Here is a 22,911-nt window from a genome sequence, read left to right as displayed (position 1 = left end):
CATCCTCACCAACATTTCCGAGTATTATAACGGCAATGAACGACTAAACAGGGTCCACACGTAGGAAAAATAAAAATAAAAAGACTGGAATCCATGTTACCTTATCAAAACACTGGTTATATTTTATCCTAAAGTCAGAAAACGTGACAGAATTTACAGTTTCCACATAGAGAGAGTGATGTTCACGTAGTACCACAGTCAGGAAACAGCTCAAACTGTCTCTCCGTGTCTATTTATATCTCTACAGCTCTGTAGGGTCGTTCTTTGGCCACTGGGAGCTCAGATTTCCTCGAAGAATGATCGATTGACTTCTGACACCCGACTATTTTGACAGTCGGAGTGTTTCACCGTCACTTACACACTTTTTGCACTTTATTGTAAAGCCTGTCGTGATACAAAACAGTTCCTTAGAAATAACTTTAAAAATCATGTATGCACACGTCGAGTCACTTAGGTCCTTGGTTTGCTGGACAAACAGCGTGGTGTCGTCTCTCCTGTCAGATCCTACAGGACTCATCTGTTTTCGCCGTTTGGGCCGACGCTACCTCCTCCAGCAGGATGGAGCCAAAATGTCCACATCCCCTCCTGTTAGTTTATCTTATTTCGTTAATAGGCCGCTCGCTCATTTCGATTGCTTCCTTCATTACAGTTTTCTGGGCACGCAATTCGATTTGGAGCACCGAGGCAAAGGAGGTTCTGGTAGCTCCATAACCGGTGCTGGTCTGGTTGGTTGAATCTCCTTCTTCCCAGATGAGCCACACACGTCGCGCTGATGAGGATCTGCATATCTGGGCAAAAACATTTCTGTGTGGCAGAGCTGCTCTGGAGTCAAAAATAAACTTGTCTAATTTAGTTACAGCAGAAGCACTGCACCAACGGACCCGTGCGTTAAAGTTATTGTGCGTTAATTGGACCCATTTCCCCCGATGAATACTTGTATCTATCCTGATCATATCTCGCTGATGATGATACAAGGATGCTGGCAATGATGGCAAATTATTTTGACTTTTTTAAAAACGCATCAGCGTTTAGGACCATGTTACTATGTAACTTGAAGCCCACTGACATTTTACCGCATTTCTATTGGTGCCAAAATGTTATTCAGGAGTCTGAGAGACACTTTTGTTCATAATAATGATTAACAGGGATTTTTAAACCACCTCCGAATCATTTTGTGCCAGAAACCGAAGCAGACTTGGTTCAATTCACTTCCTGTTTCATGATTTTTTGCTTTGTTCTCCTTTAATACTCAAGTCAAAAATGTTAAGAACCTGCTGTTCAAGCAAACTTTTTGCCTTTATCCTGCCAATGAAACACATTTGAAGACACAACTAGCTGGCGGACGGCCTGTCTTGATAAAATTGATTTTTTTATAGTGGCCTTTAGAGGATGTGCAGCTTTAAGGCACTTGTGCATTAGCTTATCAGGATCTGTCCTAAAAAAAACTGCAGTGTCTCAGCTTGATAGTAATCCCGTATCACAAATGTCAAGTATTAGTGAAATGTCACTTCTATTACCACTTATGTCCACTTGTACAGGTTATATAGGTCATTTGGCTCTGTAGTTATGGATTTACTGTCGCATTTAAATTAATGTACGCGCCCAGAACAGCTCTGCCACAAAAACATGTTTGTGTAACTAAAACTACAGTCTGTTGGGCAGCGGAACAGGATCAGCCTGAGGTAGCGCTGGACATATGTTCCTCCCTCAGACCTCCAGGAGACTCTGGGGCCGCTCGGGTGCCTGCGGGGAGTCGGGTCGGAGGCGACAAATGGGCTTGTTGCACATGGGGCACACGCTGCGGATCTCTAACCATTTCAGCAGACACCTGAGAAAGAGCAGAAAGAGGAGAGGTAGAGTTTGCAAAGCTACGCAGGAGGGAGGTCCTCTGCAAAAAAACTAAAAATGTAAGCTAATCTAGTCCGGAAAGCTAAAACAGAACTCAACAGACAGAAATGCAGGATATTTACACAGCTCACATATGCTCTGGATACAGAATGTAAATGTTAGAAACCGGTCTCAGATCTGACGATGTCACGCCTATGCTGCAGGGTAAAAAAAAAAAAAAAAGGGATTCAGTTGCAAAAGGAGGGCTCATGCTGAAACATGCAGGGACGTAGGTTCGTGAATCTGCAGAGAACTACACACGGTTTGATGGATAGCCCACTGATTTATGTAATTCTCTGAATACCTGAGGTGTTCACTGAAGGCAGGAACTCATTATAAATTGGAATTTGCAACTGAAGTCATCCCTTTGAACTGGCTGGTCAAGATTTTTTTTGTACAAGGAGTCTTTTCCACAACGTTGGGAAATCAAGGCCAGAACAATACTTTGTGGTTTTCTAGGTGGAGCCACTAGCTCGATGTGCTAACTGAACAACTGTGCGCTATTGCATTGAATCTTAAAAGCCTCCAACGCAGCGTGTGAGTCAATAAAATCAGCTGCGTGTTTAACAGCTTGTGAAACAGCCAAACAAACAAGACGGTCATGTCTGGGTGTTTTTCATTTCGCTGTAAATTCGCAATTCTGTTGTGCACGCTAACAAGTATGGAGCCAGATGCCCGCCCACCCCCCCCACCCCCTCTCTTCGCATGAAAGATATGATAACTTACTTCTTATGAAAAGCATGGGAACATGGGCACACTCCTAGCTCGTCCCTGCTGCGAAACTCCTCTAAACACACCGCACATGTTTGCTGAAAAGAGGAAATGACAAGAATTAGCTCGGAGCTGAAATGCCAAGCACTTAAACAGTTTTCAGTGATTCCAGTATATCCGATCATAACTCCTTAATTCAGCCAGGGCACGGCAGCCACAGCGTCAGAGCCATTATGCATTTTAAGACGGCGCATTAGGGCTAGTGTATAACTGATTTTTATCTTCTTCTTCTCAGAACCCAGACAATAAACTCGGGACTTCTGTGAAGTCAAGCCCAGTTTGGTTTGTTTTTTTTAACAGAGATCCTCATCTTGTTCTGTAAAGATTTTAACTCTTTACTTTATTGTTTCTTTCTGGATCTGATTTTAATCTCAGAATTTGGATAAAAAGAAAAAAGTCATGAAATAATCACCAATATACATTTCATAGCTGCAATGCAGTCACTTCTTCACCACCATGATTCTCTAAATGCCATATTTAATAGCTTACAAATTACATATCTTAATTATCTCGATAGATATTTTATATATCTTGTACAGTTTCATACATACACTCCGATCCTTCAGTCATCAGTTGTTAAACTTATGTATTGCACATGATATTAATGTATTTTATATGACCACATACCTTCATATCCATATTTATTGCATTATATATAGATTCTAGTATACTATATAGCTTTGTTTATTTTATATATAATTTTTAAAGATGTTATATATACCTTTATACATTCTGCCCTTAATATACTCTTATTTTTTACCCTTTTTGCTGACTGTAATTCCTCCCGTATCTGTGTAACGGTAGCTACCTCTGGATCTATCTATCTTATTCCATATTCAAAATACTGAAATTAGGGAAAAACCTACTCACTGCCAAACTGTGTTGTTTACCAAAGAGAAGGCAAAATCATTATCCAAAGATTTAATGCTATTTTTCCCACCTGAAAACTCCCATATGTCACGGCTAGTTGCTAACTGTGACTAGCTCCTCTATTTCTCTTGTGTGAACTGCCAGACGATCACAATGGTTTTTACATATTACATATATTACAGGCTAACATATTTGAGTTTACTCAGTTTATTGTTCTGGTAGCTAAGACAGCCATAAAAAAAGAAGCAAAACAGAAAGGGAGTAGCTAGCTAGCTAGCGAGCTAGCTGTGGCTAGCTAAGCATAATGTCATGGCTAATAGCTAATAAAGTTATTCCTCTAGCATTTTGAAAACAAATATCTGTAAATATAAAATAAAGCAACAAGATAAGTAGTGAATAAATACCAAAATAAGTACTAAAGCCTGTTTATGCTACTACAACACTAAAAACATTAGCGTAGCTCTTTGTTGCTTCATTGCTAATCATGAGAGGTTAGAACATTTGATTTCTTTTTATTTAGTGGTTCCACTTTCATTGGGGTTTTCTGTATAACCTTATTTAAAATAGTCAGTTCACGTGTTACTCTGTTTTTCACTTGATTTACTGCAGCTTGTTAATATTTGTTGCTGTAAATTATAAAATGTAAATTTATTTGCTTTTCTTTATTACTTAAATCACTAACCACACATTATGACATCCACATTCCTTTTTGGCTCATCTTTTATAAATGTTTATTCCATCAAAATATATTCAACTTACACCAAGAAGGCTCAGCTTCTTCCCAGCTCCTTTTAAAACAACCTGTTGAGGAGAACAAACGTGGGAAATTGTAGTTTACTGCACAAAATATGCAAGATTGTCAGATTGCTTAAACTGGAGTTTGAACACATCATTACCTCATTGTAGCCGTACTGTTCCCTCGCACCTTGTCTTCTCAGCCTGTGGAACGCAAACAAAGTTATCATGCAGCCATTTCGAGTCATAATAATTGTGTGATGGTGGTCCCATATCTGTCTGCGTCGGGACATGTCCTGTCATGCTTTTATGAATCAGCTGGGACACTCAGGCAGTCCTGGAATTCATACAATGCCAAATACAAGTAACAGCCTGTGCGTCTGCTCTCACACTGAGCAGAACTGCAACTCTGTCGGGAGTTTGAGCTTGCAGAGGGAATCTGGCTGAAATTCATCTTTTTTCATCTGTCGAAAGTTGCTGAAATCCTGAATAAGATATTATGACGATGAACGTGGTTAAAATAAATCAGTTTAGCTCAGTTATGTTAGAAATGTCTTTCAAAAAGACACCTTACATGACTGATTTGATCTCCATCAATCCATTTAGATGCAAACACGGCCTTCCTTTCTGTTCTTTATCAAAACTGATCAAATCAAAATCCGCATTCAGGTCACTCAACTCAACCTACTCTAATGCTCCTCAATCCATGACCTAGCTAAGCTTTTACATAACGTTTTGTCACACTACATTACTGCCTTCTCAAATATTTGCCTGACAGTTCACCTGACAAAACATAAACCACCTCTGCACGGCGTAGGACAGACAGGTTTTTCCTGAACGCCTAAAAAGCTGACAGCAGCACGCTGACCTAACCTCAGTCTGTCTGCAATTGCCTTGAGCGGCATACGCCTTGTGATTTGTCAAACAAAAGACAATGAATCATGTACAGTACAGCCGTGTAATTCGATGATCGCCTTCAGCGTTGATAGACGAGCCGAAACAAATGGGTGCAGTTCATAGAAATATTTAGAAACTCTCAGGGTTTATAGAAGATTTCTCAGAGAAATGGAACTCGATGTGCTAATGCATATAGTTAGCCGGAATCAGATTTGTACGTGTGAAACTAGCCCATGATACAACTCATCTGGTTGTTTGTTGTTAGCTGTAAACTTGCCTATAATTTGGATGTTGGTTAGTCAACTAAAATGTAATATTACAATTCAAAGGGCTTTTTAAATACAGAATATTAAGGTTACAAGTTAATTATATAGTAGGTTCAAAGGAGGAATTTTGCTTTAGGGTAGGGTGAGGCCGCTTTCACTGCGCGTTTGACAGACGACTGAGTCTTACCTGAACAGGTAGCAGCAGAAAATGAGGCTGAGCATGAGGATGAAGAGGCCGATGCCCAGGATGATGATGTAGACGTTGAGCGGAAGGTGGAAGAGCTCTTCGGACGTCATCTTGCAGTGAGGCTTGGAGTTCTGCGATCGAAGGTCACACAAACACCCTGAGAGGACGGGATACATGAGGAGGGTTACACAGGTGCCTGGCTGCAGGTGCGACATTTTTGCAACTTCCCCCGCCTACAAAGTTGGTCTGGAGTCTCTCTGCTGGGAGCTGATTATGTTCCTGCAAAGATCTGCCGACCAGCAACCCCAGATCATAGCACTGCCCCCACAGGCTTGTACAGTAGACACTAGACATGATGGGTGCATCACTTCATTTGCCTTTCTTCTTACCCTGATGCCCCCATCACTCTGGAACAGGGTAAATCTGGACTCATCAGACCACATGACCTTCTTCCATTGCTCCAGAGTCCAATCTTTATGCTCCCTAGCAAACTGAAGCCTTTTTTTACGTTTTTCAATAATGCGTTGGACAGTTATAAACCCAGTTTTAGTAGTTTCTTCAATCTCCTTAGATGTTTTCTCTGCTTGATGCATGCCAATGATTTGCCCCTTCTCAAACAGACTAACATCTTTTCCACGACCACGGGATGTGTCTTTAGACGTGGTTGTTGAAGAAATGAGAAGCTACTCATTGCATCAGTTGGGGTTAAATAACTTGTTGCCAGCTGAAAGAAGCAGTGTATATATATGTACATATTAATACCACTACAATTAACAATGCAATCTTTTGTGGAAGCAGACAAGAACTTGGTTCACTAGAGATGGTGACGCACTCATAATTTCTCATTTCTTATTCTAACTGTCAAACTGTGCAATATCCATCTCGTCAACATGTAAATATTTTCATGAAGGGTTCAGTTTGGCTTGTACTGTGAGTCTGTGTCTTTGCACAAAGAACAAGGCACCGAATGCTGGAAAATAGTGTTGGTAATAGTTCAAATGCACATTCATGCTTCTACAGGCATGTAATGCATGTTAGACAAAAATGCTGCTTTCAAACAAGAACAGTGGAACAACACAATAAACAAAGCCGCACTATGACCAATTGTAAAGTATAAAGCCAACATTATGTAGGACTGGGTACGCAGGCAGATATAACAGAGAAAGAATGTATGCTGCGTCTGCACACACTGTTGTTTGCAGCAAATAGTTTGCAAATTTTATCGTGACGTGGGTGAGAATCTAAGTTTTAATGTCTTTGTGAATACAGTACATAGTAGAAAAGCTAACGCTGCAAAAATGTTTGTATTTACGACAGAACAATGTGTGTAATGTGTGAGCTGTCACTATGATGGGCGGTTTGGACTACGGCGACAGCGCAGACCCTAGCACCGTAGTCTGACGCGCACCTCCCCAGTAATGGAGCTACACGCCGCGGGGACGCAGAATGCAAGAGCTGTGATTGGTTGTTTCCACTTTAGTATTTCTGGCTGCTTCTCCATCTCCGCAATTTTATTGTTTTGGATCAATAAGGATGGAACACATCGAGGAAAGGTTAACTGAGGAGGTTTGGAGATACAAACATTTGTACGACTCGACTTCGGCAAACTTTCGGCAAAAGTTTCAGTCTCCATTGTTGAAAGTGAAGCAGGAAGTAGAAACAAAAATTAACCCGACTGGCAAAAAAAAGACACAGCGCCGACTAGTGTTTGGGTTGAGTTGTATAAATGGCTCGCACCGGCGTAGGCTACGTACGTATGTTACTGCGTCTATGTCCCACAATATGAGCCTTAAGTCAAAAACACAATTTATCCTCATCTCTCTCAGCTGTTTTTATACTGACTCTCCTTGTTCACAGACACTGGAAGATGTTTCCTGTTCTGTCAGCAGTCCTGAAAGGGCAATTGTACGCCACCACCCTTGCACCAAACAGCAGAGTAAATGAGTGACTTCCTGGTGAACATGTGGAAAATTCATAAAAATTCAAGAGAGTATAGAGATGGAGAGGAGTGAGGGCTGGATTTAACCGAGCAGCAACCTCCGGATCAGGATATTAGCCTTGCTCAGCTCCATCAGAGCCTTGCAGGCTTTCACATCGCGCCCCACCGTTCATCACCCTGTCTGACGAACCCATACTTAGACATTTTTCCACCTCCCCCCCCCCCGGTGGAGAGGAAGTGGGGTAAATTTTAGGAGACGCGTGTACGTATCTGCATAACTTGTAAGGCCTGGCTGGCACACATACCCCACAAGCTGCGTCTGTGGAGCCTCTTGTTTCCAACTGCAACGTAATACTGCTTCAGCTGCATGGAGTCTTTTTTTTTTTTTTAAGCTTGGGTGAAAGTTGAGATATGCGCGCATGGTTACGATGACTTTTTGTTTCTATTATGTGTTTGCCATCCTCATGAGAAATCGTGAGAAATCCACACTGCGAAGCGGCCGTCCCTGCCCCACAGTGAACAATGTGTCCCACTTGCTTTCTGACCCAAGTCTCTGGTGTCTAAAGAAGTGTTTTCACCCTGAGGGGCTTTGAACCTGGCACTTTTCATTCCACACGACACACGTCGACCTCAGGCCGCGGTAATTAACTCTTTCTGGAGGTAAAGAGCGACGACCTGCAGCGCCACCTCCGCCGCCGCCACCGCTGCCTGTCGTGGTTCAGAAGTCCTCCTCTAATGGACAAGGGTCACGGGCTCAGGGGGGGAGTTTGGAGGGAGGGTTCGCCCAGACGACCGGGTGAAGGAAGAAGAGGCGGCTGTAATCTTAGCACGATATGTTGGTAAATCATTGATAGTGGAAGGTAGGCCATTTGGCGGGGACAGGACTGTACCTGAACACCGTCAGAGGGGAGGAGTTTTAACGGGAAGAAGTGGTCGAGGCCGAAATGGAAGAATTTGGTCTTTGACATCAGTGATAAGACACAAAGTTGTCATGGTCCTCATTACTTTTGTCATAATGTCTTGAATTTATTATCACATAAGGTCCATGTTAATAGATTAACAGTTCATCCTAGCTGTATGTATATTGTGTATATTCTTCTATTTCTATTTCTTGTAGATTTGCACATATGCAAATATTGTATATTTTTGCATATACTATTGTATTTAATTAATTTTAATATATAATTTTTATTTATATATTTTTATTTTTATTTGCAATGTGCAATTGAGCTACTGTGTTTTTTTCTATTATTTATTTATTTTTTATTTTATTTTATTTTATTTTATTTTATTTTATTTTATTTTAATATTTTTATTTTTTATTTTTTATTTTTTATTTGTATTTTATTTGTATTTTATTTTTATTTTTATTTTTATTTGCAATGTGCAATTGAGCTACTGTGTTTTTTTCTATTATTTATTTATTTTTTATTTTATTTTATTTTATTTTATTTTATTTTATTTTAATTTTTTAATTTTTATTTTTATTTTTATTTGCTGACAGCTGTCTTATACCAATAAGAGTGTTTTTTGTTTTTTGCAATATGCAACTGAGCTACTGTGACCAAACAACTTCCCTTGTGGATCAATAAAGTCTAAATCAGTAAATTATAAATCGGCTGCAAGAAAACACATTCGGCGTCGTCCAATCCAAAGCGGTTGGATGCAACAGTCTAAATGCAACAGTTCTGTGAGACAAAAACTAAATATCTTAGAGAAACTATGCAGCTGAGCAGCCAGCTTTTCTAACGCAGCACACACGGAGACATGTGTTTCACAGCAGTATTTGTGCAGTGCATAATGAGCCGGATGCGTCTAATTAACCATTAGCCATTCATCTAACTCTGATTTGACATTATAAGAGTAAAACGTTCTCAGTCTGAGAGATATCGGAGGTTATTATTTTTAAAAGTATTCCCTACAGTGTTCCCTAATGGTTGTGTTTGCTTATTAATCTGGATACCTTGGTTTAAATGTGTGGTGCACATATAAAACACTTGACTCACAGGAGAAGACGGTGTAGCCGGTTCATATTTACCTTCACACCATTTGACAGGATACATGAAATGAGCAGATGTTTGGTTGGATGGCAGTCCCCGGGATGTGTCCGACAACTTCTCTGGGGTTGTTGTTTGTGGAAGTTGTATCCAGGAACCGTGGCCCCCCTCTCCCTCTCTCTCTCTCTCTCTCTCTCTGTGTGGCCACCGCCTCGTAGGTTCAGATTAGGTTACCTTGATAGTTGTCAGTGCAGATGTGCGGTTTGGAGTCAGGACATCTGATTAGCGGTTCCCAGTTCCTCGAGGAGACATCGGGCAAACAACAGGCTGCTTATTCGTCCATGATGCGTCGGTATGATCCGCTCCACCTCCTCTCGCATTTAAAACCCCAAAACAACTGGACATTTAACAGAGAGTCAGTGCAATGCTCCTTTTGAGTGCATGACAAAGAAACACAAAGGAGGGACACCGTTGTCTCTGACAAGGACCAGGAAATGTGCTCCAGATCCAGTCACTGCTTCTTTTTTTTTAATGCTTTGTCTCCCCCTCAAAACATTGTCACAAGGCTCTACCTCCCTTCCTTCCTCCTCCTCCTCCTCCTTCTCACTCTCTCTCTCTTTCTTTCTTAGATCTCCATGTCGCTCTCCTCCTCTCTGGCTGTGAAAACCCGGCGTTGCCAATTATGGAGAGACAAAGAGAAAGGACATGGATGGGTTCCCCGGCAGCACAGACAACCAGTCAGTCAGTCACCCAGCCAGCCAGACAGCCAAACAGCCAGACAGCCTTTCAGTGTTCCCGTGGAAAGTAGCTCCTCATCTCTCTCCCCTCTCTGCCTTCCTCCTTCCTCCTTCCTCCTTCCTCCGAACGCAGAGCCCAGTAGGGAGGTATGTGACACAGGAAGACAAACGTGGCTGTTGTTAATGGAGAACCAGACTCCCCTCTCTTCTGGCTGTATTTCCCCTCTCTCTCTCTCTCTCTCTCTCTCTCTCTCTCTCTCCCTCCCTCACTCTCTCTCGTCTCCACTTCTTGTCCACGGCAGCTCTCGGTTTGTAAACAGATCCCTGCTCATGTGATTCGCTGTCTGCATCACAGCTCTGCTTTCACCGCCCCCTCTTTCCTCCCTCCCTCCCTTCTGGCTCGCCTGCCTGCCCTCCTTTCACCCTTCACCCTCCCCTCCCTCTCTCTCGCTCTCTCTCTCTCTTCTTCCTTTGCAGCTGCAAGCTATTATTGAAGTAGCTGCAGAGTAGATGGCAGATGTAGTACCGGGCCCCTGATACGATAGCTAAAAGCTAATCTGATTGATTTGACTCTTGATGACAGGAGCTCTCTTTGTCTTACCTGACTTTTGAAAGCTTGTCCACCTTGGATGGACTAGCAGGCTGTGACAGATGTTAAGACAGAAAGAAGGGGGTGTAAGCCACAAGTCAAACAAGCCAGGTAAACATGAGACAGAAAGGGATTAGAAGGGGGGGTCAGCACAGCTACTATACATGAACAGATGGATGCAATCGATAAATACACTGCTGCACCGTGAGCCTGTTTACTGTCTTTTTATTTCTTACTTCACACTCAACTCCCTCTGGGAAGCGCTATAAAGAAATCAAAGGTCCAGACTCATAAACAGTTTCTATCCAAAAGCAATAAGCAAGCTAAACGCTTATTGACTCGGGACTGGGAAATCTCACCGCTGATCAATACTTCACACTGGTACTGTGCCCAGAAACAAAGTCTACCTCACTTAAATAACATCGACCATCTTGTGACAAATCAACGTTCTGCTGGGAAACTTCTGGACCTGGCATTCATTCATTGGTGTGGATGTTACTTAGACATGTAGCACCCACCTAGACCAGACCAGACACCCCCCACCCCATAGCAATGACACTCCTTGATGGCAGCAGCCCTGGAGATGGATGCATTCTGGTGACAGTTCTGCGTGGGTTCTCTCCAGGTACTCCAGCTTCCTCCCACCGTCCAAAGACATGCTGGTTAGGTTCATTGGTGATTCTAAATTGGCCGTAGGTGTGAGTGTCTCTCTGTGTTAGCCCTGTGATGGACTGGAGACCTGTCCAGGGTGGACCCCGCCTCTCTACAGCCCCCCCGCGACCCTCCAAAAGGACAAGCGGCTACAGAATGAATGAATAAATGAATGAATAGTCCTAAGATTCTGCATTAAGTCCGCACTGCACACTGTAAAACCGATTGCTGTTACCATGGTAACTACAGATGTTTCTAGTTTTCAAAGAGAATTGAAAATCTGAATTATTTTTATGTGTGTTCTACTAATTCTTACAAGCAACTAGCGAGTATGATTTTGGTGATTTGGACATTTTTGTCTCCAGATCACCAGTGAACCTAACACAGAGCATGTCTTTGGACGGTGGGAGGAAGCTGGAGAACCTGGAGAGAACCCACGCAGACACAGGGAGAACATGCAAACTCAAACCCAGAACCTCCTTCCTGTGAGGCATCAGTGCTAACCACCACGCCACTGTGCCACCCCTCATTTCAAACATTTCATTTCAATTCAGTTTTCAGAGCAAGCCTGAAGGCGACGGTAGAAGCTACAGTAGCAGCACGACGAGTAATAGAGAAGATTTATATCCTCCCCAGAATATTGAGTTACGAATGCCGTGCTATTTGATTTATAAAAGCTCTTTATCGTTCTCATAATTACCACCAGAAAGTCAGAGATAAAGTCTGACATGATATTAACCTAATAGCATGATTACTGTCATTTAGCTTGACCTGCTCTGACCTTTAGATAAACTTTTTATGTGAGGATTTATTATTTATTTTTTTTGCAGTTGCATTTGCTCTTGCATTTGCAGGTGCTACATTTAAAAAAGATTTTTCCATTCAGATACCGTCACCTTCTGCAGACTGCAACAGACTCTGTGTGACCGACTCAACCTCTTTGCAAAAAGATAAAACTTGCAAACTTGCATCCTGGTCTCGCACTGGAACTCATTTTAATTCATGCAGATTCAATTTCAAAATGGAAACGGGTTAAATTTGCATTTCTTAAATAAGTTTCGTAAAACTGTCTCACATGAGGTCACAGCCACAAGGTGAGGACATGCTGCTCTGATCCTCTGCAGCGAAGCGTGACATCTTGAAGCAGCTTTTGCTTTCAGAAACACGGTTTGAGTGAAGTCTATCTTTACTTTTCCTCGAATGACGTGTGAGCTGATATAATCTTGATAAACACAAATGAAAAATTATGCGCTTTTACAATTTTAAAATCCACACATCACCATGTAACAGCAGCCTCTAGTAGAGTCTTGTTTCAGTATTCTGACAGCGCCTTCTAGAGGAGAGACAAACAACTCGCAGTGTCAAAATTCAGAAAAAGTAAAAAGTATAATACAGTTTTTGTGACATTTTAATTGATGATACTGTTTGAATGCATGGAAACTTATATAAATATTTTATGGAGGCTTGATTGTGGTGATCTCGGTATAATTTGGGGCTTGAAAATAAGTAGGAAAGTAAAAATCCCTGACTTTTACTCCCATTTAAAATCCCAGATATAAAAATAAAAGACTTACACAAACACATAGTTGGCTCCTAAATTAACAAAAAGTGAAACACGCGGGTTTCCCACAGTCTAAAGCAGGAGCATCAAACTCATTTTAGTTTCGGGGGTCACATACAGCACAATAACCTACAAGTGACGACAGCTCCGGACTTTTTCCATTTGTTTTAGTGCAAAGAAGAACAAGTAAATTAGGAGAATGTCTACATTTAATAAACTATCCTTCAAAAAAAATGTAATTTCTTAAAAAGAATAAGTGCAGTTTGCGCATGTTGCTGTTGCTTGTTTAGTCCTGGGTCTCAGTGCTGTGTCTTGTCCATTTCTCTTTCTGAAACAGTGGAAAATTAGGAATAGTAATTATTTTAATTGAAATTGAAATGAGTCTTTTATGTAATTTCCACACTTTGCAAACTACTGCGGGCCAGATTGGACTCTCTGGTGGGCCGCTTTTGGCTTGCGGGCCGTATGTTTGACACCTGTGGTCTAAAGACATGCTTGTTAGGTTCAGTGGTGATTCTAAAGATTGGCCAAAGATAGACTCCCTTCCTGTCCAGGAAGCATGAGAATAGAAAATGTTAAGTGGGTACAGTAATAGAAAACAAGTCAGGATGAATAGTCAGCAAAGGTCAGAAAGGTCAGGAGTGAGATAGAGATCGATTTAACAGCTTCATACACTGTTTTTAAACTATACGAACAAGTTTCATTAACTGTCCATGTTTAGTGTGTGAAATATTGATTTGAAAAGAAGAAAATAGTGCAGTAAATAACATTTCCTCCCTGAAACGTAGAGAGGTAGATGTATGAAGGAGCAGAAAATGGAAAAACTGGAAAATAAAAAGTACAAAATGTACTTAAATACACTACTTGAGTGAATATCCAGCTGATTTGCACCACAGGTAAGATGCCCCTTGCATTTTACCACCTGTTTGAGATAATTATTAATTACAGAAGCAGCCCTACGATAGACTGGAGACCTGTCCAGGGTGTAACCCACCTCTAGCTCCAATGACAACTGGGATAGGCTCATGGGACGACTGGGCCTTTCTGTGTGGAGTTTGCATGTTCCATCCAGTTTGCATGTTTCTCGTCTGAGAGAACCTTCACAGACGAGTTTGCATGTTCTCCCTGTGTCTGCGTGGGTTCTCTCCAGGTACTCCAGCTTCCTCCCACCGTCCAAAGACATGCTCGATAGGTGATTCTAAATTCAGACCTAATAGGTGCCCATGCTGGGATAGGCTCCAGCCCCCTCCCCAGCGACCCGGCCTTCACAGGACAAGCAGTTACAGAAGATGAATGAATGAAGGTTGTCATCTATATCTCTGCTGGGACTTGCAGTGTGTGTTGTTTCTGTCATTTCCCCAGCAGACGGCGCTCCCGGCTCATATATCAGAGCGTCTTCAACACTTGCTCTGCAGAAGATGGCGCTGTTATTTGTTTATATAACGTCCTGACCACAGCACTGACTGGAGCAGCAGGCTTATCAAAAGGCAATAAGTGTTCCCATCCCACATTAACAGATAATATCTCCTGCATCAACTACGTGACCATAAGCACAAGTAGATGAGTTGATATGAAGTGTTGCATTAAACAATCCTGGGAATGTAGATTAAAAGTGACGTGTGGACTTTTTCTGTCACGTTGGCATTATTGTGCAATGACGCCTCATGAATAATTGTGCAGCTTTCATTTCTCTTTTCCCGGACACAGCCTGCCAGCCCGCCACGCCAAGGCTTCAGGTAGCAGCACGAGGCAGCACAACAAATTACAAGTTTGTTTTCTTTTTTTTTTCCAGTCGATTGCCACATGGAGGTCAGCCCCCTAGCGTGGTTCAACGATAATATATGTAAATGGTCTGCCCCAACCAGACGGAACAAGATTTAACCAGCCTGCGCCTGACTGAGAGTTGCTTACCTCCTAACTTCACACGCGTTTGACAACAAATTCCTGCACTGCACTAAGAGAGGCCGTGTCTGTGTGTGTGGACAGCGAGGGCCTGCAGGCAGCGAACAGAACTACTCTCTGAATGAAATTACATGAATTATCGTAGTACTACATCTATTTTTAACCCCATCAGACTGACGTGCACTTTAAGTGTGGCCTACTTTGAGTGGAAAAGAACAAGTAAACCCAACTCTGAATGTGTGAAACTCTACATGCAAATCATCATTCATTTTATTTATTTTGACAGCAGTTGAAGGCTGACACACACTTGTGCAGGATTGCTTTATTTGATTCGTGGATATACTTCACAGTGGCATATACATATATATATAAAACATTACAAAGGACGTGACAGTCGTTCTTGCACGCTTGCATATCTGATGTATGTCCCAAATATGGACAACTTTGAGCATGCATTACATGCAAATGACAAACCACAGCAGTTAAAGTTAAACCTGACGTGGGATCAGCTTCAGACGCAATAAATCCTGCAACACACAGGGCACGGCTGACATTGAACTTCAGACGATTGCGTTGCTTAAAAAAAAAAAAGCATTTGTGTCCAGTGGAGGTTTCTAGGAATGTGGAAGCAAAGGAGGAGGTGGCAAAGGCAAATGGCGTTGCATGAATCCACACACACACAAATAGATAATAGGCTTTGAAATCTTGTTTGTTAATAACAAAGGCTCGGATATAGGCCAACAGTTTGGAGGGAGGGAAGGAGGGGGGGGGTGGCGAGGCTGATCCAAGGACACCGGTGCAGGGACGGTTGCACAGACAGAACAGGTGAATTACTGCAACTTTTTTTTTTATTTTCCAGTAAAAGCAATCACAAAATAAAAAAAACAACCTTAAAACGTGTCATACTCTGCAGGTGAGTATGATTGTTACACTAGAGTTTCTATTCTATTATAAAAAGGTGATTAATTATAATAATAAATGCACTTTTTAGGGAGTAGAGTGCAAAGCTAAAACAAGATCTAAGGGTTTTTCTTGCAAATCCTGCAATAAAATGCTTTAATAATTTCACTAGTTACCAAATAAAGAGAACTTTATAAATAGAAAGTGCACATGCAGCACTTGGGAGCATCGTGCTCCGTGAAATGACCAAAAGCGACCCGTGCAGGGACCGCAAAGGTAAAAACGGTGTTGCTGGGTAAACACACCCCACAAGACGCCCTTCGAAGAATCCTCTCTGAACCCACTTCACTGGCTCGTGCATGTGTGCGTGCATGTGTGTGTGTGTGTGTGCGTGCAGGCTTGCTGTCTCCGCTACACACCAAATCCAGTATTTTTCCATCAAGTAGCGCGCTGAGCCACGTGACCGCAGAAGAAGAAAAAAAACAAAAAAAAAAAAAAAGAAGAAGAAGAAGAAGAACGCTGTCATGTTTTGCATCCTCAATTGACAAGCGGCGCGCTCAATTAGGAGAAAAACGCACACCCTCGCGAGCACCGCAACTGACAGTGCGCACGCAAACATATATATATATATATTTGCACTTAATTGCACGCGGTTGACGCATATTAAAGCCTTTTACTTTTAGTATCGCTAAACATATTCTCCCTCCAGGTCGTTTTCTAACCCCCGTGCGTTCATGATCGTGTAACCACTCCCACTCGTGGCTGGTGGAAAATTACCAGCTTGTAAAAAAGCAACAGGCGAAATGAATGGCAGTTGCGGCTTTTCGTCGCACCTAACAGCGCGTGTGTGCGCAATGACAGCCGTTGACGTTGTAACGTTTAAAAGTAGCGGTGCAGGCACGGAGAGTGGCTTTTTTTTTAAATAAAAAGTCGTTAAATTGGATTTAATGTTGCGCGTTTGTGGTTTTTACCGCTTACGTGAATTAAAGCGAAGTTAATTCGCCTTTGAGTGTGCCGTTAAAACAGTGACAGGCGAAGTTTATTCGCTATTCTGCCATTCGCGGAGTCGTGTTCAAGTCCGTTCTGCGTTGGGAGTCTGCCCTCTTTTTCTCTCCGGGCGGAGTGGTCGCGTGGGCGCTTGAGCGAGTTGAAATTGACTGGCAGCCGCGTCCGCCAATCGGAGGGCAAGTAGGACGCCTCCGCCGAGCGCGCAGCCAATCAGAGCGCGCTGTGGGCGTGACCCCAAGTCCAAACTTTACGCGGCGCCATCGGCTGAAAACTAAACCGAGATGGAATCTCCCAGTCTGAACCGGTTTCAACCGGTTGCGAGTTAGTTGCTTGAGAGAGAGGAGAGGAGGCGCAGGCACAGGCACACAACCTCTATACCGCCCCGCTGGAAAAATAATACATTAAAAGTAACGAATTAATTACTGAATCAAGGTTTTGCTTTGTCTCGTAAAATGTATCGGAGTTACAGATTGCTGGCGTTGCCGTGATAGCAGTTTGGGAATCCACATCAGTGGTTCTGACCAGCCAGACATCACTCACTTGCTGGAGCTGGAGATAGTCAACGCTGCAGAAAATAGGAAAATCTTTCCTAACAAAAGATACCGAAGTGCTCACTATTATCTTATAGCTTCTCTGGCAAACGCCACCTCTTTTCAGTCAGAGCCTCGGACTTTAGGTAGGTAATAACTGGGGTGAAGTGCAAAAAAAAAAAAAACTGCCATGCTGTGATTAACGTTTCTTGGCTGTTTTTATCTTTATATACGCGGAATAAATTGTATTTTATAGCGGGTTAAGTTGCGTTTGTGTCGGTAGTTTACATAGTCTGTCATAGTGCTCACGATAATAAACGCTAATTCAAAACGCAGTAGCATCAGTGGCACCGAGTAGCCATCGACTGACCGCTAGCTAGCATTCAGCACTTATGCACGGATTAGCTAAGAGAGGAAGTACTGTAACTTTTTTTTTTTTTTTTTTTAAACTAAACACAAACTGCATCTTGTCACGTTACATTGCAGACGAATAAATAACCACAACCGGTTTGTGATTAAATTAAATCCGTGCCTGTCTCCCACCACGGCAGCATCGCTCCGTAGTGCGTGATGTGAGCGGATGTCAGATTGATGTTGCTAAGGTACTTAGCGGCGGCTAAGTGTTAACTTTATCCCGTAGAAGAGCCAGAGCAGGGACAAGCCGTGTCCAGTCTGGAGCAGAAGCGAAGTTAAAACGTAGCGGTGGTGGTGGTGGGGAAAAAATATTAATGTATGGAGCGTCCTCCGTCCCCTGGTATCCTGGTGGTGGGAGTGGTTGTAGTGAGCCACATGTGAAGTGTGCAACACGGCTGCTAACGCTAGTTGGAAACACAGCGTAGTGACTGTTAGCTTACGGTGGCTAGCGCGCTATTAGCACACACATTAGCTATGCCACAGTGAAACCCCTACTAACTTTTCCAGCAAAGTCGCTTTAACTGCATTGATTGTGCAGTGTTGTCAGGGATTGTTGCGTGTTTTTTTTAATTTATTTTTTTTGTGTGTTGCGGGTGGGTGTGTTTTGGTTTTGGAGGAGTTAGCTCCGCACTTACAGATGTAAACAACGTGACGTCGTCTTGTTTATCAGGCACATGGCTCGTTTAATCGTGTTAAAATGGTCGTGGAATAATAAATAGTGTGTGATCTGTAGAAAGAGAGAGAGGGGGACAATATGGAGACACTTGTTTCCACGTTAGAGTCTATTGTTGGGTTTGTTTGTTTTAAACCACCCGGGGAATGTCATTGAGTTTTATGAATGGTTTACTCAACCGTTTGCTGATCAATATTGACCTATTTCTTTTTATTATTATTGAAAGATAGTGGTGCCACTTACTAAAAGCTCACTATCAATAATAAAGTTAAGGTTAATTGACCTTTTGGAGACGTGTCTACAATGTTATCAGCCTCTGAGTGAGATGATTAAGTTAATTTGTCTTTACTGCATGGATTCTCCCCCCCTCCTTTGCAAGTCCTGACTCCTGGGGCAGACCAAAGCATGCCAGTTTGCCGTTATCTAAACTCAGTCCAGCAGAAGAAATGACAGAATTTTAATTTCCTTTGTATGTTTTTTTTTTTTTTTTGAACAGCATGTGACACCGTGAGCTTAACTTCTTAAAAAATGACGGCTCACTGGTGGGTCTAGGGGGATGTTTGTTATACGGTCAGCTGTTTGGAATTGTTTCTAAACACACAGTTCACATGACTTTGCTCTTTGAATGTGTTCAGTGCACTCATGACCCCTCCCTCTGTTGTCCTTGTTGCAGAGCTCTATGCCAGCAATTATGACAATGTTAGCAGACCATGCAGCACAGCAGCTGCTGGACTTCAACCAGAAACTGGATATCAACCTGCTGGATAATGTAGTGAACTGTCTATATCACGGGGTGGGACCACAGGTATGTTTCTGTGTTTCTATTAACTCACGCCTGATCTAAAAACCATCTCTCCTTGCACATTTTATCTGTAAAGCAAATCTTATCTGGGAGTGACAGATTCACATGAGTGTCATATGACGGATGAGTCTAAATGACTGTTTCCCCACACCACAGATGTGCAAATCTCATAATGACATCTCGTCATGAGTCTAAAGTGTCATCCATGCTTGTTTCACAGCAAAGAATGGCACAGGAAGTGTTGACGCACTTAAAGGAGCACCCGGACGCCTGGACGAGAGTGGACACCATCCTTGAGTTTTCCCAGAACATGAACACCAAAGTAAGCTCGCTGCAGTCTTGAAAATCAGCAAAAAGACACTTGCTTGTGCTTTGAGGAAGAACTCATTTTATTTGGAAAGTACACAAAAACAAATAAGCGTTATTTCTGTGCAACAACAGTTTGCTTTTACCATATTTATATAAAAAATGCTTTATGGTGGATTCTTATTGAAAGCAGTGCTGATAGCAGATATCACAGAAGCACTTAACTCTAGCAGAAATTGAGTATTAGTGGTATTTATCTAGTGCCCTAAAGGCCAGAACACACCAAACAGACATCAAAGAAGTGTTGGCAACAGAGTCAGACTGTGGCATTGCCTCATGTCTAAACCAAAAGTTGCGTTTGGATAAACACACTGCACAAGAGTAGCCTGGATAGCTCCATTGGCAAATGTTTATTTCCTGGTGGGAGGGCACAGTTTGAGGTTTAAAATCATCGGAGTTCCTTTAACCAATCACTAACGTTTGGTAATGACGTATGTTATGCGCCGGAGCCTTCAGGCTCTGCTGCCTCGTACTTCCGCTTTCAAGAACGCAACAAGTAAACAAATCGCTACTCTACCATCCCCCATTGCAATTAAGGACGCGAAATTGGAATAAAAGTGCTGTAATGCCAGGAAGCATATCCACAACGGAGCGAATGGCTTCGAGTATATCCGTCTCCGTTTGTGTAAACATTTCAAACTCGGCGCGCAACTGAAACGTAATCGCTCTCAGACCCGCCCTCTGTTCGCTGATTGGTTCGCCAACCAGTTGGCCGGAGTAAACGTTAGCGGATCAAGCTATTCCAGACGGAGTACTGTAGGGAATGCAAATGAGCGGAAGTACGTAGGCAGGCGGAGCCAGGCTAACACAAGAGTACAGCCAATTACAAAGTGTTAACGTGCGTTTTTCCGCATGCGTGAGTTCACATAACTCTCGATGCCAGCAGGTGGCAGTAGTCTGAGACACCAGAAGAGCTAGGACGAGCTGGGGAGAGCTACAAACTGTTGTGCAGAGATCGCCTCCTGAATCGTTGTGATTGATTCGATCGGTTCTGTTTTTCTTCTTCTCTGAACGGCCATTCAGGATGTTTTTGCGAACTACTTGTTGATTTATATTTGGTGCGTTACCTTTTTACGACCAGAGTAGTAAAAAAAATAAAGAGCACAGATAAAAAAACTGCCATTACAATCATAATAATACAATTATTGATTAATGATTAACATCCCAGACTCCTTTTCCGCTTGTACTCGAAGTCCACAAATCGGTTCCCGTGTCTTTACAGTGTGTCTCTGCTGATAAGTGTGCACTGATACAGGTGGTGAAGCAAACTGTGAGTCGTAAAGTCACTGACTTTCCAAGTATTCAGGTCCATTGGAAGATCAGCAAAACGATAAATTGATTATGGTATTGAAACTGATTGAGCGTAATCTTATATGATGAAATAAACACATCCACAACTTCCTCAAAGCAATGACGACATTTGCCTTTTTCTTTGCTACGTAAGTTTGCCTGTAAGATTGCTTTTAACCACTGACATTGATTACTAATGTTGATGTATTAACAATTTTTTTTTTCCTAGTTTTAATTTGTAATTTGCCAAATAAATAGGGGCATTAGAAAAGAGGAAACAAAAGGTAAACACCTCTTGAATTCTGCCTTTACCTTGATATTAGTTCAAAAAGTGCGTAATTTCAAAGCACTGTGAGCTTTTTCGTAGTAACTACAATAATTACAATATATGAAAATGTAAATGAATTCAAGCTGTGACTATTTGACATTAATCACAATGTTCCATTATGTTTATGGCTTGTAATAGGAAGAAAAGTGGTGTGTCATCCTGTGCATCATGACACAGCTAGGCTTTGACGGCAGGCCTCCACAAGGTCTACCCTTTTTTAAATTCCCTTTGACTGAATTCTGTTCATCCGTTTCTATTGCATCTGTTTCATTGGACACAGGCAGGGTGCAGGCTGCAGTCAGTAGGAATCCATTATAGAGAGGCAATTTTCTTTTAAAGAGACTTTATTTCACCTGTAGGGATCATGGTGCTATTTTCCGCCCTCGACCCTCTCTCTCTCTCCTTGACAGTGCAACCTTTTCTCCTCTCTGTTCCTCTCAATTCTTCAGCGAATCCCCCTTTTAAAGATTTCCTTTTGCCAGCTGAAACACTACAAGGCATTTGCTGATTTCTTCTTACCTCTTGTGGTGTATTGTCCACTATAGATCCTCATAATCCTTTGATTTATCCCTCAGAGGGGAAATTAAAGATGTAATAATAATAATAAGTGTGCAGCACGCCTGCCAGGTGACACTCGTGGACTTGTTTACACCTGGCATTGACATGTACCTTGGGCGACCAAAGTCATTCACACCTGGCATTAGAATGTGTGTCCACTTATGATCAGATCCCACAAAAATAACTAGATATCTATTTAATAATATATATATTAGAGATGTCCTGGTCGATCTTTTTCCTATTCAGTATCCGGCGATCTGAGTCCCGATCTGATCTTAAATAAAACTCTGTTTCAGGACCACAAACCATGCCTGAATTTTACTGTTGTGTTTACTGGCAGGCAGACTCTCCAGACTCTGGCTCAGGCTACAAACAACATTTTTTTATTTTGTGATAATCTGGATTACTGCCATACTCTCAAAGCTAGATGTGAAATTTTGGCCAAACAGGAATGAGAATCAGGAACTTTATGGGAACACTGCAACGAGATGGAGTAAAATACAAACGTAATGAAAAAGATATGTATAGAAAACTATATATTTTTAAAAAAAATAGTAAGATGCCAAAGTAAAGGATCAAATAAAACACCAAAAAATAGAGTAATAAGAATAATGAGGCTATAAATCAGAGTACTCTGCGGTCGCAATCACTCAGTGTTGTGTGTTGACACTGCTTTAAAGAGCGTGGGCCAAATGTGGTCTGGGCCACCGGATCTCAATCTCTGATGCGTTCACACCCGTATTTAAAGCTGCCCACTTGTGATTAGATTACCCAGGACACATGTTAATACCAGGTCTGCACAAAGAAACATGCAGTGAGTGTGCCTGTAAGGAGATTTCACTTTTAATCTTTCCAGCGTCCGTTGTCTGCAGCACGTTATTACTTTTTTTTTTTTTTTTTGAATCTCTGTTCTCCTCAATTGATGATCCTACAGGTGAAAGAGTTCTCAGTTGAAGTAACACTAGATCAAAGACTAACTTCTAAATTATTAAATGTTTTTTTTTTCTTCTTCTTCATGCTTCAAAATCATGAAATCATGAAATTGATCCAGAA

The 22,911-nt window shown here is 42.0% G+C and overlaps 2 protein-coding genes across 6 annotated transcripts in view; one reads left to right on the top strand and one right to left on the bottom strand.

Moving 5' to 3' along the window:
- Nucleotides 1–96: 96 nt before the first annotated feature.
- LOC311500529 (RING finger protein 122-like) lies at nucleotides 97–10,524 on the bottom strand. The gene is made up of 6 exons (XM_084561999.1): nucleotides 9,591–10,524; nucleotides 5,614–5,770; nucleotides 4,425–4,467; nucleotides 4,288–4,329; nucleotides 2,614–2,696; nucleotides 97–1,828 (listed from the first exon to the last, which is right to left on the bottom strand). The coding sequence occupies exons 1-6, from the start codon at nucleotides 9,613–9,615 to the stop codon at nucleotides 1,708–1,710; spliced, it is 471 nt and encodes a 156-aa protein (XP_084418125.1). The 5' UTR covers nucleotides 9,616–10,524; the 3' UTR covers nucleotides 97–1,707.
- Nucleotides 10,525–17,193: 6,669 nt separating this feature from the next.
- Nucleotides 17,194–22,911, top strand: part of xpo1b (exportin 1 b) — a 28,690-nt gene continuing 22,972 nt past the window's right edge. The window contains exons 1-3 of one of the 5 annotated variants that reach the window (XM_084562452.1): nucleotides 17,194–17,573; nucleotides 19,188–19,319; nucleotides 19,537–19,638. In XM_084562452.1, the coding sequence (XP_084418578.1) occupies nucleotides 19,194–19,319; nucleotides 19,537–19,638 (228 nt within the window). In that variant the 5' untranslated portion in view covers nucleotides 17,194–17,573; nucleotides 19,188–19,193. Of the gene's footprint in view, nucleotides 17,574–17,955; nucleotides 19,057–19,187; nucleotides 19,320–19,536; nucleotides 19,639–21,201; nucleotides 21,257–21,438; nucleotides 21,506–22,911 lie in introns of those variants that run through there. The other 4 variants (XM_084562453.1, XM_084562454.1, XM_084562456.1 and 1 more) reach the window with 4 other exon arrangements.

Source organism: Chelon labrosus (genome assembly GCF_963514085.1).
Source record: "Chelon labrosus genome assembly, chromosome: 15".
Lineage (NCBI taxonomy): Eukaryota > Metazoa > Chordata > Actinopteri > Mugiliformes > Mugilidae > Chelon > Chelon labrosus.
The sequence above is the reverse complement of the archived record's forward strand: the minus strand, read 5'-3'. Positions and strand labels throughout refer to the sequence as shown.

What these genes read in the sequence shown, in the direction of transcription:
- LOC311500529 (XM_084561999.1), bottom strand. Translation starts at nt 9,615, where the DNA reads ATGTATCCTGTCAAATGGTGTGAAG. An exon ending in AGAAGCTGAGCCTTCTTGGT is followed by an intron (nt 2,697 to 4,287) that starts GTAAGTTGAATA and finishes TCCTCTTTTCAG; the next exon opens with CAAACATGTGCGGTGTGTTT. An exon ending in TCCCATGCTTTTCATAAGAA is followed by an intron (nt 1,829 to 2,613) that starts GTAAGTTATCAT and finishes GCTCTTTCTCAG; the next exon opens with GTGTCTGCTGAAATGGTTAG.